This window comes from Athene cunicularia, assembly GCF_003259725.1.
Source record: "Athene cunicularia isolate RWA chromosome 26 unlocalized genomic scaffold, athCun1 chr26_part2, whole genome shotgun sequence".
NCBI classification, from domain to species: domain Eukaryota; kingdom Metazoa; phylum Chordata; class Aves; order Strigiformes; family Strigidae; genus Athene; species Athene cunicularia.
This window is the reverse complement of record NW_020799137.1, coordinates 1,423,472-1,439,589: the sequence shown is the minus strand read 5'-3', so window position 1 is coordinate 1,439,589 and position 16,118 is coordinate 1,423,472. Positions and strand designations below refer to the sequence as shown.

At 56.9% G+C, this 16,118-nt stretch overlaps 1 protein-coding gene across 1 annotated transcript in view; it reads left to right on the top strand.

Annotated features, from left to right (window-relative positions):
• Positions 1-6: 6 nt before the first annotated feature.
• NAV1 (neuron navigator 1) overlaps positions 7-16,118 on the top strand; it is a 59,144-nt gene continuing 43,032 nt past the window's right edge. The window contains exon 1 of the mRNA XM_026864386.1: positions 7-114. Within this exon, the coding sequence (XP_026720187.1) occupies positions 108-114 (7 nt within the window). The 5' untranslated portion in view covers positions 7-107. The remainder of the gene's footprint in view (positions 115-16,118) is intronic.

Below are 16,118 nucleotides of genomic sequence, written 5' to 3'. Positions count from 1 at the left end.
AGGGGCCGGCGGTGGCGGCGGGCGCGGAGGAGAAGCCTTACCTGAAGGTGGACCCTGAGCTGGTGGTGACGGTGCTGGGCGACCTGGAGCAGCTCCTCTTCAGCCAGATGCTGGGTGAGTTGCGGCCGTCGCGCCGGCAGGGGATGGGGAAATGGCGGGAGGGACCCGCTGGAGGCGGCGGCCGCGTCCCCGGCGCTGAGGGGAAGGCGCCGGGGTGCTGAGGGACACGGCGCCGTCGGCCTCGCTGAGGGGAAGGCGCTTTCAGCCTCCTCTCGCCTTGGCTCCAGCCCCCTCACGACGAGGGATGGCAGGTGGCGGTCGAGCTTGTCCTCCCCCATGTGCCTTTTCGGTCACGGCTTGTGTCTGCCCCCACCCAAGACAATGGACGGTGCCCGGTCGCGCGTCGCAGCCGCTTCCCGCTCTCGGGGGTCTCGCTCCGGGGCTGACCTTGGCCGCTCTGGCCCGGAGGCTGCCGTGGAGGTGTCGGTGCGTAGGGACCGCGCTGCTGCCCGTGCACTGGGCAGGAGGCTCCGGGGCCAGAGCTCCTCCCAGCTCTCCGGCTCTGGCCGAGGAGGGTCCTCCAGGGAGGCCGCCCCAGGGTTCGCGTGAGGCGGTTTCAGCCTGTGGCTCCTGCATCCTGCTCTGCCGACGGGTTTGATCCCGGAGCCTGCGCGGCCGAGAGCTCGTTGTGTGTGTGGTGGGTCTTCATCCAGGCAGGGAGCGCTGGCGCCCAGTGCTGGCTGTGCCCCCGATCTCAGGACCTGCTGCCCGCCTCGTGGGCACGACACTGGGTGTCAGTACAGGCGTGTCCAGCCCTCGTGTTTCCCTCGTGGCCGTGTGCTGACCTCGAGGAATTGGGAGCAGCTTGGGAGCCCTCTGCTTCCCGCTGGAGCCCACCCTCTCCTGCCTCCTGGCAGCGCCTGTGGGCTCAGTGGGCTCGGCTGGACAAGGGCCACGGGGGGGTTTGCGGCTCCAAAGAGCTCTGCTCTGGCAGACTGACGTGAGAAGGTGGCAAATGAGCTCTGCACAGCTGCTGTGGTTCTCCCGGCGCTCGCTGGTGGTTGGTGGCAGGGGGGAGTGGTGGTACAGGCAGGGCCGGGAGCCCTGGTGTGTCCAGTTCCCTCCTGGGGCTCCCTTCTAGGAGGCCAGGAGCTTCGCCGGCACTTGGCGAGCTGCCTTGGGGTGCCTTCTCCTGGCTGCATTGTGGGCAGAGCTGTGCCGTGGGGAGAAAGGGGAGAGATTCGCCCTGGCTGGGGGCTGTGGGGGAGGTTTGCAGAGGTGGAGCGAGCTGGAGTACGTGCCGGAGTCAGACGCCTGTGAAGCTCTGCTGGCTGAATCTGGTTCCCTGCCGTTCCACGAGTCTTCAGGGTGTTGCAGCCCCCAGTTCCAGTGCGGGGCTTGGGCACACAGGCACGGAGCCCCCAGACCCATCACTGGCCACACACACCCATGGGAGCGGCAGCAGTGGGGCGCACCCTGCCCAATCCTCTCCCTGCCAGGGGTCTGCCCCAGCTGCTGGAGCACCCTGGAGCTCCCTGGGGCTGTACAAGCCGCTCGTGGAAAACCACGGAGTGAGCTCAAGGCGCGAGCAGGCTGGACGTGTGAGGTCAGCCTTGTAGCGGGGGCTGCAGGGGCCTGGGCTTGTGGCCATCCATCCTCAGCCCTAATGCTGGGGTAACACCTGATGCCGTGGGAGTAGGGCAGGATTGCAGGATGATTTGTCACTTGTGGGACTAATGGATCTGGTGTTGGTGTGCCTGGGGGGATCTCAGTGTCCCCCTGTGACGCTCTGCTCTTAGATAGGGGTTTCCTCAGCACCCCAAAGAGAAATTCTTGCTGCTTCCCCCACGGTGCAGGACTGGCTCATGTGGGAGTGACTCCTGGTTTGTGGCAGTTGCTGGAGTGCCAGAGATCCTGACTGCAGGACAGGGACTTGTGCACACGCCGAGGAAGACCATGGGTTGTGAAAGTGCCCCAACATCTGCTTTGGTTTCTGGCGTGGTTGCTTAGCCCCTGCCTGTGTCAGGGCCTGCTTCAGGGCCCCAGGGCCGACCTTGACCTTGGGAGGTGTTGAGCATCCCTTTGAACTGCATGTACCATCTGAAGGCTTGGTCACCTGGCCTGTGAGGGTCAAACTCTGCTGAATCTACCCTCTGAACCCATCTGCTCTGTGTATTTGCCGAAATAATTTTCCAAGACGGACTGCTGGGCTTCTTGCAGTGGGGCCTCTGGGCTGGTTGTCCAGTGTGGGGTGGGGACAGTGCCTGGGGTGGACAGGATGGGAGCTTAACCCTGCTGAAACGTGGCTTTCCATCCGTGGGGCTGTACTTCACCTTCATGGGGGTTGTGACGTTGAGCTATACCTACTTAACCAAGCCAACCATGGCCTGGCACGTCCTTGACAGCCTGTGTGCTGGGGGTGCTGGCAGGAGCTTGGGGATGTGCAGGGGAGGGAGCAGCATGACAGTGGTGGAGGCAGCAGAACCGTGGCTGGGGATTGACGAGCCTGGACACATTCTGAGCTTCTGGTCCTGACCCCTTTGCTTGTTGTCTGGTGTGATCCAGGCAGATGAAACCACCTCCAGGGGTAGCGGTGCCTTTCACAACCTGGATCCTTAAGGGAGAGGTTCCTCCTGCGGTTGGGATGGACCCAGAAGGGACAGGATCCCTCTTGCTCAGGGGAGTAGCCTTCACGCCCTGCTAGGGCTGGTGAGTAGGGCCAGGAAAGGGGCTTTCTCCTGGTTGCTACAGGAGGTGCTTGGGAGGGAAGGAAGGTTTCTCTGATAATTTCATGGATCCCTTTGGCAAGATCATGATCCCCTTGGCGTCAGCCTGAGCTGTCTGGCCATGTCTGCTGGAGGACACCCTATCCGGAGTGGCATGAGAAGACCCTCAAGCTTGGTTTGTGCTGGGAAAAAAGAGGCAGCAGTCACAGGGACTTTCAGCCTCTGCAGATGTTGTTGTCCTTGAACTGCTGACCTGTGTGGAGAAGCCTGTGCTGCCTCTGCCTAACCCAAGCTCTGGGCTCCACCAGACACGATGGCTCGCAGAGACCTTGTGCGTCTTTGGTCTCCACACCTGCGTTCTCATCTCCACCTCGTGCTTCTCCTGCCAGAAGCACTCCCAAGCCTCTGCTGCCCAAAAATACAGTTTATTTAGTAGTGGCCAAATGTTACCTCTCATTTGGTTGTTGCTGCTGTGTCATCTGTTTGATGGCACCGAAGCCTTTGTAGAGCTGCTGGAGAAGTAACCACGTTTAAAGTAGAGCAGTCTATGCAAGATGGGAGGGGTCACTGGGACACAGCAACCACATGTGCTTTGTAGAGGCTATTTCCATCATCTAAATTATACATTTCACGTCAACCAAAGACCGAGGCTTCTCATCAAAGCCGGCTGGCAGCTGGGGTTGCTAATTACCCCAGTGCCAGGCCACTGGATGAAGGGTACGGAGGGCGCGTGGCCAGCGTGGTGGAAGAGCTCGCTGTGCAGAGCTCGCCGTGCCCATCTCCGTGAGCGGCGGGTGAGACCGTGCAGGTGCAGAGGTGCATTTGGGCTGCGTGCGAGGTCGTTAGCACTGGGGTGCGGTGCCCAGCATGATTGCTGCACTTACCTAGAGCTCCCCAGAGCACCTCCGAGAGCCAGCAGCTCCTTTCTGCAGCCATTTCCTTGGCCATCCATGCTGTATATGGTGCCTCTTAAGTGCCTGCTAATTCACGTAAGCGAATAAGTGGCGAGTGTTGCGTGGGCCAGAGCCCAGGCAGACACACGTGTGATCCCAGGGGAGATGGTGTTACCCAAAGTGCTCGCTGCAGGAGTCTTTGCAGCCCTGCAAGCCTCCACAGGTGTGGATATGACCCGTCGCGCTCCTGCAGCCCTCGGCTGGTGGTGAGTGGGCAATGCCACCCTTCCCTGAGAGGCCCAGCAGGGATGTCCTCGGCGGGCAGCATGTGCTCGTGGAGACCTGGTTCCTTCATGGTGCCGACACGCAGGCGGGGCAGTGCCCCGGGCAGGGTAGGCAGGCAGCTGGCTGGAGAGTGGGTGCTGGCAGCCTGTCGGTGGTGGGGGGTAGAGACAAGGGGCTGGTATGGGCAAGGTGGGCTCCTTGAAGGGCAGGAGCTTCACATTGCATCTGGCTGTGGTCAGTTTTAAGAAGAAACCACAGTGCAGGAAAGATGCTTGGCTGGTGTCTGACATGTCCTATGCAAGCACATTCCCAGCTCCGATGGAGCTTCCCTCCTGATGGCCGTCCTCGCAGGCCAGGCACATGGTATGGGATTTAAAGGAGCACCTCAGCCCCACGGCGTTCCTGGCTGTTTAATTAAATGCTAACGGGCCCGTTGCAGCACTGTGCAGCAATAGCCAGGCTCCCTGGCAGGAGACCATAAGGAGGTCAGAGACCAAGTAGCTCTTCACGGTGACGGGAGCGAGTTATTGCCTCATAAAGTGGGGTGGCTGTCCTGATACTGCTGTCACACTAACGTTATTCCTCTTTTAAGGCCCCTGTGTGATGGCACCTGTGTGACGAGGTCGTTGGGGTGGGGATTTATGTCCTTCTGGCCACAGAGCTGGACTCCTGTGTTTGGGGTAGGGGTGAGGAGAAAGGGGGGAGGTACATGGTCGTGTTGCTGCTTCCATTCTGCTCTCATGAGCTGACGGTGAGTAGAAGGTGTCTCGTCTCTCTGGCTGAGATGGCTGCAGTCACTGGGGAGAAGGTCTACAAACATGACCCGAGGGCCCCAGAACTTTCTGCTGAAGCTGTTTGGGATGTGCCACGTTTCCAGTGATAATGGCAGTGCAGAAAGTGCTAAAAAACCCCAATAATCCAGTTTTGTCTTTCAAAATTACCCATGGAAAAGTGGCACGGCAAACAGTTGAAGGCAAAGGTATTTGGGGATGTACTGCTGAAACAAATTCCTTCCCCAAAAAGCCTGAAAATTGCTGTTCAGACAGGGTTTTCCCAATGCCTGCCTGTCCCTTGCCCCCATATCCAACATTTGTCCACTGAGAAAATAAGTAAATGAATGCAAAATTGTATGCAGGTCTGGAAATAGTCTTCGGGATCTGCTGGTGGGATGTGACCACAGTGGGGCCTGGGCGATGTCCCCTCAAGGCCTTGCTGTCCCCTGAGAGCAACTGCTGAGGGCTCCTGGGATGGTTTGATCTTGCAGAAGCACACCCATGGGTCCTGCCTGGTCCCGGTGCCTCATGAGCAATGTGCTTCCAGCTGGGGTGGCACTTGGGGAATTAGTGGCAATTCCAGGTCCTTCTGGAGAGTCCCTTCCTGATGGCCTCTGTCCTCAGCATTGTCTTTGGTTTCTCATGCTGTGACACACGTCTCTCTGCCCACAGCCCCTCCCCAGTATGAGTCCCCTCTGCCATCACCCTGTTATGTCCGTTTAGGTTACCAGCTCTTTGCCTTCCTATGCAGCTTCTTGTGGTGCCAGACAGCAATTTCCCTGGTCCTCCCTGCCCACTCTTACTCGAGCATCTAAGGACAGCATTTGGCTGATGCTTGTGCCCACTGCACGGGGGAGGATCTGTTCCAGCTCAGTGCGGAGCCAGAGCGTACACCCTCTGAGGTGTGTCACCTGCGAGTGACGCCAGCCTCCAGTGCCAGCCCGTCTGCTGTGGCCAGCGGGTGCTCCCAGCTTCCCTAGCTGAGCCATGGTCCTGCTGTGGGGTGACCAGGCGGTTTTCTGCAGGGCTGTGGTCTCAGTGTCAGCCCACGCTGCTCACCCGGCTCTGCAGTGTCAGGCATTTGTGCAGTCACTTGTGCGGTCCAGAGCATCCTTTGTGCCACCATGCGTGTGGCATTTGGTACCCTGCGTGCGTGGTGGCAGCCACGTCCCGGGGCCGTGTGTGTTCCTGGCAGCTGCGGTTAGAGCCCAGTAGTGAAGCTGCTGAGTCTGGATCTGCTCGCTGGGTGGAGTGGGGGTAGCTCAGTCCTTGTCCTCTCCAGGCTTCGCACCTTGAGTAGGGAGCCGTGGAGATGCAGGGTGTGGGAGATCAGATAACGGTGCGATAATGCTGTTATCCTCTACCCTGCAGAGTCATCTCCTCCTGCGGGTGCCTGAAGCGGCTCTCCCGGGGGAACCAGGGGAGGGATTGCCGGCTCTCCGGCTGGGAGGCGGTGAGCTCGGGAAGGCAGAGTGTGTGCGAGGCCAGGAGCCCGGCCGGGAAGGCTCGGCGCTGCCTCGCAGTGGGGTGGAGGGGTGCAGGGCGAAGCGGGAGCAGAGCTTTCCCATGCTGCTGCATTGCAGCTCGGAGCCGGGGAGCCGAGCGCGGAGGGGAGTTGGGAAGGCAGGGGATGCTGCATTGCAGGGCTGAGATTAGAAGCTGTGCAAATGGAGATGTGCCTGTGTCAAGGCGGGTGTGACACTGAAGAGCAGTGCCCAGCACACCCGTTGATGTGCTTGTCTTTCCTCTAATCCATTTCTTCTATGTTTTGTTTCGATTGAGTGTTTCTTTCATTCATTACACTGTTATTTGTTTTATCCAATTGAGGCAGTAATGTATTTTTTATTAATTCAGGAGAAAGGCTGAGATTCATCTCCCACTGGAAGGAGCTGCTGGAATCCATGTAGGGGAGCTCAGCACAAGCACAGCGTGGCCAGGCAGGATGTTTTCTTCACTGCTGGGAGCAGCCTTGCAGGCAGGAGGTGGCTCGAGAGCCTCGTGGCCCTGGCGCAGGGGCCAGCACGGTGTGTGAGCTCCCTGGAGGTGCTGCATGGGCAGACCACGGGCAGACATGTGCCCCTGCACTGCCCGGCGAAGCACAGGCGTGTCCTGCAGCAGGGCTGCATGCCTCCACCGCCGTGAGCACGTGAGCGTGCCAGTGCTGTAGGGAGCACAGAGCTTTCCACAACTACCTGGCGCAGGCATCAGTCATGCTCATTCACTCCACATCCCTCTTCATTTCGTGTCAGCCTTGTTATCTCTGTCTTAGAGCCCTCCTGCTCATCGAGGTGAGCACTTTGCAGCCCTCCCCTGGCCAATGTACCTTCAGGGATCTGGCCTGAAGCATCCCCCTGAAATTATAGAAGGAATTTATGGCAAATCCTGAAATTTGTTTTTGCATATGTAAAGGCAGGGTGACTCTGTCCTCGCATTTCCCTCAGGCTGGATCTTACCCAGCAGCAGTGTAGGTGAGGAGGGGATGGTGAGCTGGCTAGGAGGGACCCAGGAGGAGACTTTCAGTAGGGAATTGCAGCTGAGGGTTTTGTGCCGTGCTCACAAAGCCGCAGTTCCCTCGGCAGTTTGCAAGCCTGACTCGCAGCCACAGGTGATGTGGCAGGAGGGCTGGGCTCCACGCCAGCTCCATCGGCTCACCAGCCGGTTGGCTGGGTTTGGCTGTGGGATGGGAACCTCTTCTGCTCAGTGAGCTGGAAGGATGGCTCGTGTCTGAGGTCCTCTGCAGCTAGCTCATTGAGGCTGCTGGAGGTTGTGGTCGTTCTCGTGCGACTCAGGAAAATGGGAAGAGCCGTGCTGTGGGTGCTCAAGCCTGCGGTGTGTGAGCTGGAGGGGGAAGTGTCATAGCTGCAGCATGGCTGAGGGGCTGCACCACACCTTTAGCACCAGGAAAAGGCTGAAGTGCTTTTATTTTTAGTGCCAGCCCTGCTGGGTGCCAGCATGGTTGGGATCTGGGATTGCTGCATGTCCCACCTCTGCACATCTTGTGCAGGGTTGTGCCCCCAGGTGTGACAAAGCTGGCAATGAGACCCTGCAGCCAGATGAGCTGCTTCGGTAGTGCCCTTGTGAAGTGCAGAGTCTTGGCCAAACCTGCTCCTTATCGGCTGTACTAGAAGTCCAGACTGGCTAAAGCTGAGCTTTTGAGAAGCTCATACCTCCGTGCTTTTTCAGTGGGACTGAAACGTCCCCAGTGCCGGCACTGCCCAGTCCCTGCAGCCTGGCTCTCCTGATTCAGCGAGCAGCCGTGAAGCATGTTCAAAGCTGCAACTCAGGTACGGCTCTGTCGCTGGCTATTTATAGCCGTGTGAGCTTTCAGCGTATCTGTGGGCTGAGAATAACTCACTGATGAGACACTTCTCAAAATCACACGTCCGATGCCCATGCGCAGCATTGTCCTCTCAGGCTTCCCGCATGTCGGCATAGGGTGTATGTCTTGGTCCTGTGCCAGCCCAGATTGACAGGAAAAAGAGTTTACCCCAGTGTTTTTTCTAGCCTGCAGGGTCAGCTGGTTTGTCGTGGCGTGGCTGTGTGGCCCCCATCCTTGGCAGGACATTATCAGCCTTTTGCAGCGAGCATGGTGGGAACCCCTTCATGTGTGGGCACAGTTTGGGCTCTGTAAAACCCACCCTAGGGAGAGCAGCCCCTCCTTTGCATAGCGCGGGGTGTGGGGAGATGTGGGTGCTGGCAGGGAGGGATGTGCTTGGGGAGCAAGGCGAAGGAACCTGCTATTCGGGCTGGGACCTGCGATGTTGAAACTCATCTCTTTAACGAACGCCTCGGGCTGGAAGCGTTAGATGCTGTCGGGGTGTTTCCAGTTCGCTTTATCTCTGACTTGGCATTATATTTCCAAGCTGATGCAAACAAGTGGAACAGTAGATAGTGGCTAATTCACATCGATTGCCGTGGCGCGGGAGCTCCCTGAGGTGAGCCAGCGCTGACAGGAAACACGCTGCGGGCCATTGGATGGGGTGAGCGCGTCCCTCCCCAGCCAGTTCCCAGTGTGGTGCCGTGGGGGACATGCTGTTGGCCTCGCAGGTGCCCACTCCCACATCCTGAGGCTTCTCTCAGCTTTGGTGGCTCAGAAGCTGGAGAAGATTTTGCTGGGGTGAGTACAGCATCATCAACAAACCTGGGGGCAGTGGAGTGGGGCGGGGCAGGGACGGGACATTTTGGCAGGCTCTGAGATGGGAGCTGCTATGCAGGAGTGGGGACAGCTGAGTCCCCGGCTGTGTTAGAACCAGCAGGAAACCAGCAGGAACCAGCATTCGACAGATTGTGGCTGGGAGCTGGGACTGTCCAGCTCTGCCAGAGCAGGACCAACATAGGGCCGTGGGTGCTGTGGCCACCATGAGCGCTGGACCCACAGCCACTCAGCTGTGGCCTTCTGCAGCCACCTTGTCTTTAGCCTTCTGACTTTCATTGCACCAAGGGAGTGATGAGGAGACAACTCCAAACTCCTAGTGCACAGAGTGAAAGCAAAGGGAAATACGAAGCTCAGCTTCCTCCCTCTCACAGTAGGGAAGACGAACAGACAGCATCCTGGAAACGCCACTGCTGTGAGCCCAAGAGGTGTGTGCTGATTCCCAAGGTGTCAGCCTCATGCCACAGCCGGGCTTTGCTGGGCCTGATGTGGCTGCAGACCAAAAGGGGGGAGTGAATTGAGTATCGCACTGTGGGTGCTCGGTGTGTTGCTTTCCTGTGCAGCTGGGCTGAGGAAGATGAGGCTGCTGAAGGCAGGCAGCAATGGGGAGTCAGTGGGGATAGCCCATTATCCAGTGCTGTTCAAGCCACTACCAGGCACCATGGAGGATGGCTTCCCTGCACTCCACAGACCCTGGGTTCACTTAAAAATGCAACAAAAATCCTTCCAGGGCGTTGGAGTCGCCCTGGATGGGCTGGCCCCTTGGGTTGGGCAATGACGAAGGGTCCTGGGAGCAGAGATGCCAGTGTGCAAGGGACCCTTTGGCTCCTGGTAGTGGTGATTTCTCTCCCAAATAACACGCATGTAGACTTGGCATGGGGTTAAAATGCTGCTTGGCCTGGAAAACATGTTGTGTGATCGCTGGCCAAGGGGAAGCACCGACATTTGCCTGACTTCCAGCCGCAATCCTGAGTCTTTTGTGCCTCTGGCTGTAGATAGCTGGGGGCTCACAGCGTTGTCTTTTGGCAAATTCCATTTTGATGGCTCACCCCAGGTTGATTTGAGGCTGGATGTATCACTGTCTGGACCTCCTGTCTTCCACTGTTGAGTGGTTAAATGCACCCAAAAGCTGTCTGTGTCCTGACCCCGTGGGGAAGAGCATCACCCAGAACAAACCCCAGACCTCCTGCTCCTCACTCCTGTGCCGGCAGTGCTGCAGTTAGAGCTGCAACGGGGCAGTGAGGGTTCCTGCCCTGCGTGGTGTCTCAGCCTTTCTCCCCAGGACTTTGCCCTGTGTCGGAGCACGAGAGGCATGGCCCATCGCGCCGCCGTCCACAGGCAGCACAGCCATGATGGAGCCACTACAGCCTGACAGAGCCATAGCAGCCCTGTGGCTGTTCAGTTTTACCTTGGAGACCAGAATGTCCCCCAGTGATTTCAGGGATGTGGGAGGGACAGAGCTGGTGTCCTTCAATACTCTAGGCTGAGCACAGCAGCAGTTTGGGGACTGATTTAGCAGCAACTGAGACCCTCCTTCCTTGCAGGCAAGAACATCTGGAAGAGGGCAGACGCTCAGGCAGCAGCACCTTCAGCCATCTCATTTTCATTCCCCTGAACCCTTTTAGCTGTGCTTTTGCTGCACTGTGCCAAACAGCGTCCCGGTGCTGCTGGAGCACTAATATCCATCATCCGGCCGCGGTCTGTAGAGCACTCAGAAATATTGTGCTATTTTCAGTTAGTTTTCCAAGTTGAGCTTATTGGCTCATGGGCATCTGCTCCCAGATGGAGAACATGTGGCCGGTTCCTGCAAGGGGAGGGGAACAGCCCTGCTCATAACGCAGCATGGGGGATGAGCGAGGGAATCTCTTCCTGGAGCCTGTGCGATGCTTTCGGGGCTGTGCAGAGCAGGGCCTGAAAGTTGGGATTTTTAAAGCTACTCTGGAAACCCTCTGCAAGCCGAATTTGCGTGGCAGCATTGCTTGCAGTGGGAGGTCACCTCCCGTCAGGTAGCTTATTAGTCTTGGGGAAAGAAGAGTAACCTGGGGGTAGGACTAAATCTCAGCCCAGCTGCTGTTTGCACTGCTGTGTGCTTCCCAGCCCTGCTTACTTTTGAAAGCGAATAGCAAGTAATAAATTTTCTGGGGTGATTTCCTCGGCAAATAGTCATTGTGCTAAAACTGGTGAAACTCTTGGGGTTCCTGAAAATCTCCCTGCCTTGGACAGGCTGCATGAGCACTTGCAAAATGTAACAGCACACGAGGAAGAGAGAAACCCAGAGCTCTGAATCAAAAGTAAATTTGCAAAGCAGCTTTTCCAGCCTCGCATTCCCAAGTGGAGCATGTTAACACGTACAATGCTTCCGTGCTGCTTTCCAAAACCAGCTGCTCTGCGCCGCAGCAGTGACCAGTGGGGCGAAGCCTTTGCTCTGCTCTTGGTTTGCTCATCGTTGCGTTCAGGGGGCAGAGGTGCTGATTTGTTTTGTTGCTAAGATTCTCATTCCCTTTGTGGGAATAAAGCAAATTTTGTTTGGTTGAGATTCTCTATAGCTTCAAAGACAAATCAAATCTGGGTTGCCAGCTTCTTTTTGTATTGCAAGAGATGCCTGTTTTCCATCCCAAACCATCCATGTTTTGCAGCTCAATAGCACATCCTAGACAATGGCTTTAGAAATCAGACGCCTGCATTTTGGACCCACAGTGCTGAGGCAACGCCAAGCGATGCACGGGTGCCAGAATTCGTGCACATGGGGAGAGAGAAGAAGGAGGGAGAAAAACTTGCTCCGATGGGATGTTTCCAAGGAGATCATGGTAATGATCTTCCATTTTCATATAGCTTTTCATCCCCTTGCAGAGTGTTCTTGCTCCTAAGCAGACGTTACACATGTCCTGTGTGGAGGGTAGAGAGCTGTCCCTAAAGTGCATGTTGTAGTGGGGAAACTGGTGCTTTGGAGTGGGAGCAGCCTGGGCTGGGAGTGACCCCTGAAACTGTGGGGATGCTCAGTTTTCAGGTGCCCCTGCCACAGCACCCCACATTTGGTGTCTGTGACCACTGGGCATGGCGCATCGGTGTCAGGAGTGACCTTGGTGCTGAGTAACGGCTCTGGGTACATCTCAGTCTTCCCCAAATCCGTGTCACATGTGGGACGTGCCTCACATCGACCAGTGTCGAGCTCAGAGCTGCACCGGGGCCGGACACGCTCTGGCTCTTGGCTCGTTGGGGCGAGAGCCCTGTTATGAGCTGTTCAGGTCTCTGAGCTCAGCTGGGCGCAGCAGCTGGGTTTTACAGTCAGTGCCGGAGCAGGCTGCGTCCCACACCGACACGCAGAATGGTTTTCCTGGCTGATCCATCCCTTTTTCCCTGGTTGAGGCTGGCTGCTGTGCTGGGGGAGCCGTGTTAGCCCAGGGAGGATTGCAGGGCTCTGTGGAGGGTCAGCGAGGCCGCATCCGCTGCCGGGGCTGTGCGGGAGGTTGGTTAATATATGATATTCCCTTGTCCTTCTGAGCGCCTCTTGCTTTCCAAGAGGAGGAAGGCAAGTCTGGAGCTCTGCTTCTCCCCTGCGTGGAGATGGGTTTGCAAAAGCCACAGTTTCTTCCGCCTTTTTTTTTTTTTTTTCCTTCCTTCTTTTCCTGCCCTGGAATTTTTCCCTGGCTTGATGAATTTTTAAACAAAAACATGGTGAGGAGAGAAGAGGAGAGCAGGGGGTAAAACCCAGGAGAGGACATGGGGAAAAAGTCTGTTTTCAAAATCGGAGTGATTTCAAGTGGAAGTGAAAGTTTAGGGTGTGTTTTTAATTTTAAGATTCCAATTAATTTTAAGTCACTTTATTGACAGGAGAAAATACATTCCCACATTTCCTAATGCTCTTTTTAATAAACCTCAGTTTTACAAGTAGAAGCTGCTGTTGGATGAAAAATCCCATGGAGATATGGAAGTAAAAGGCAACTGCTGTGTCCTTTAATTCCTTCCTTGCCATGATGGGGGTTGGTGCTCCCTCGAGGCGGGGGACTTGCTCACACAGCTCAGCATCACCAGGGAGCCCAAAATCTCATCACAGGGAGGGCTCGTCCTGCTCTATAAGCTGGTTTATGCCTGGTGCTGCTGCCGGTGCTTCTACTGCTGACCTGCAAAAGTCATCCGGAGACTTTGTATCAGCAGCGTAGCTGTGAGATACCGTGGACACCTTTCTCTGCTGTGCTTTGTCCCCTGCAGATGTCTTCCCCCGCTGTGTCCCACCGATGCTGAGGCGAGAGCTGAGCACCCGTGTTGGAAATGGGGCTCTGGCTGCTCTCAGTCGGGTTGGGCTGGTTTCTCACGGCCGTCAGCTTGGCAGGTAGATTGAGTGGTGTTAGAAAAACAGCTTAAATCCATTGCCTTTACATTTTGCAGAGCAGAGAGATCTCCTAGCAGATCTCATTGTATTTCATACTGGAGCGGAAAAAGAAACATTTTATGGTAATTTTTTCAATGACTTTCCAATTTTTTTTTCTTGGTAAACTGTCTGCAATCACTTAGAGTGTTCCTGAAGGGATTAATTACTCGATGGAGCTCATTGTGTGTATTTCATATTCAGAACTGTTGGATGCGATGCCTGGCTTGGCTCGAGCGAGGGGTCACATGGTGTTTCTTTTTTCATCCTTTTTCCCCTGTTCTGTTTTATCTGTCAGGCTCCTGGTGTGAGCGCTCCCCGTCACCGATTCGGTGGTCGCGCGGTCGGTATGCCACACGTGATCACCACTGACTTCCCTGCTCAGCGCTCCTTTGTCAGGGAGAAGCGTAGCCAGAAGACAAATCACTTCCTTGTTTGAGTGACTTTTGGCTGATGCTTTCCCCCAAGCTGGAGTATTGGCTTGGCTTTTCCTGCAGCGGTCGTGGCTCTGGGCTGTGCATCGTCAGTGCTTGGACAGGCCCCTGGAGCAAATCTGGGGAGAAGAGCTCAAAGCACATTGTAGTGCTGCTTCCCACGGTGGAGAGGGCTTGTCCGGTACAGGCAGCCGTTGCACAGAGGTGGAACATCTCAGAGGGGATAAATCCCAGCTGTGGTGCTGCCGGAGACCCCACCGCACTCATCCTCGGAGGGTTGTGGTCCCGGGAGGGCACTGCCTGCAGGACAGCCCTGCGCTGGAGCGGCATTGTCTCCAGCTCGGCAGGGGAGATCCCAAACTGTCCAAGCCGGGCTGTGTAACTTGGCTTGCTCTCAGCATGCTTAAATGGATCCTGCAGCATGCAGGGGATGGGGGCTCGTGGCTGCACTGGGGACTGGAGGCGAGCGGCCACTCCCCTGTTTAACATTGGAGCGAGCTGATGTGCCCGGGGGCTCGTGGCTGCTGTCACCCCACGTCATTCAGCCCTCGGTGTTGGTGGGCACGTGGCAAGGGTGGCCACGGGACCTGGTACACGCTGGAGAGTCCATAGGCTCCACTGAAATCCCTCCTGCTGGTGCTGATGCCTTTTTCAGAGCATTTTGTGCCCTGCTCATCCCTGGCGCTGCCAAGCCTGCAGTAAAATTTGGACTCGCAGGGTGGAACATAAGTTCTTTGCATTGTCGGAATCTTCCTCTCGCTCTAACATAAGTGATGGATTTGAGGTGAAGAGCACTCTTCCTCATGCTGTCCCCCAGCCCCCTGGGTGCCTGGGCAGGGGTGCTGTGGGCTTTGGAGTCCTGGGGAGGAGAGCAGGGACCAAGTGGCAGCTCCCACAGTGGTGGCACAGAGAGCTTCCTGGTCCCAAGCATCCCCTTCCCTCCCACAGAGGACAGGATGTTCCTTCTCTGCAAATCACCTTTACTGGAAAAAACACAACTGCTGCTCCAGAAAACCTTTTCCCAGTGGTGGGGACTCACTGAGGGCACCGTGGGAGGTGGAGCAGGTCTGGAATCAGCTGGAGGATGGTGCAGGTCCTGCTGCTGAGCACACGGAGCCCTTGCCCCTGTGCTCCCCATGGGGAACCATCAGCACTAAGAATAGACAATTTATTCATACCCATCCCTCTCCTTGTGAAGGGTGCTTGAGGCGCTGTGCAGCAATTAAAACAACTTTGTAATAATAGCGCTGGCAGATCAGCAGTGTGGACTCTGGAGCCAGTGGAGGATTTGGCGGTGCTGAGGATGGATGGGGAGAGATCAGTGCTGCTGACCTCCCCGGCAGAGACCCAGCATCTCCCTGGCACGGGGCTGCGAGGCGGCAGGATGAAACCCTGGGGTCACTGCAGCCGCTCTGCCAGGTCTGGGGCTGCAGGAGGAGCAGGTGGAGGGGGCTGCGGGATGGAGAGAAGCACACGGGGCTGTACTGCTCCTGGCTCGGGCAGGTTTGGAGGAGAGGGTAGCAGGGCTGGCAGATGTAATGGCAGCATTATGGGGTGGGGAGCGTGCCTCTGCCTGCCCTTATTGCAGGAGAGGTGGCGCTGGGGGAGCTGGCAGAGTGGGCATGGGAGTTCACCTGCAGAATTCACTCTCTGCTGCGTTACCAGGGTGCCTCAGCCCACTTCTAGGCAGGGACCTCACAGCTGCTGGTTCCTGTTGGCTGCACAGGGGCCCTGGGGGACTAACAGAGGGTACTGGTGTGTCGCCATCAGGACAAAACCTTCAAGCAAACCCCCTGCTGCTCACTGCCCACCAGTTTGTCTTTGGGAGACTGTAGCAGGTTTGCTTTGGGGTGAACAAAACCTGGGCAGCTGATGGCGCAGACTGAAGGGACTGCAAAACCTGTGATGTGCATGTCAGTCCTCAGCCCTGCTTGTGTTGCTATTGCAGATGCTGCCATGATTTTCAGGAGGTGAATCTTGCCCCAGTGCCTGGTAGGAGAAGCACCTCCAGGCGCCCTGGCAGTGCTTGCTCACCCTGCTGCCGGGGGGCCGCAGGTGGAGGGGGACCCTAAGCCTTGCGGGATCCCCTTGATGTATGTGCAGTGGGCTTGTTTCCGGCTCTCTGCAGGCTGCTGTGCCTGGTACCAGAGTGAATTTGGCACCTGGCCCTCCTGCGAGGCTGGGGCTGGGGGGAGAAGAAAGGCTGAGCCTTCCCCGCAGGCAGGAGATTCAATTACCCCCGTGCTTGCACAATGGCCGTTTATCTCCGGGAGCAAAACCCTGGTAACCATCAGGGCAGAGCGTGAAGGGCTGATTAGAGGGTGTGCGGGGAAGGGCGCTGGGGTCGCGTGCAGGCACTTCCCTTCCCATTTCCAGGGCTTTCCATGGTAATGGCTCCTATTTTCCTCCGTTGTTAGGACGTCACTCACACGCGGCTCGAACGACATCTGTCAAAACACGTCGTGTCCCCCCCCCCCCCCTGGTGCTG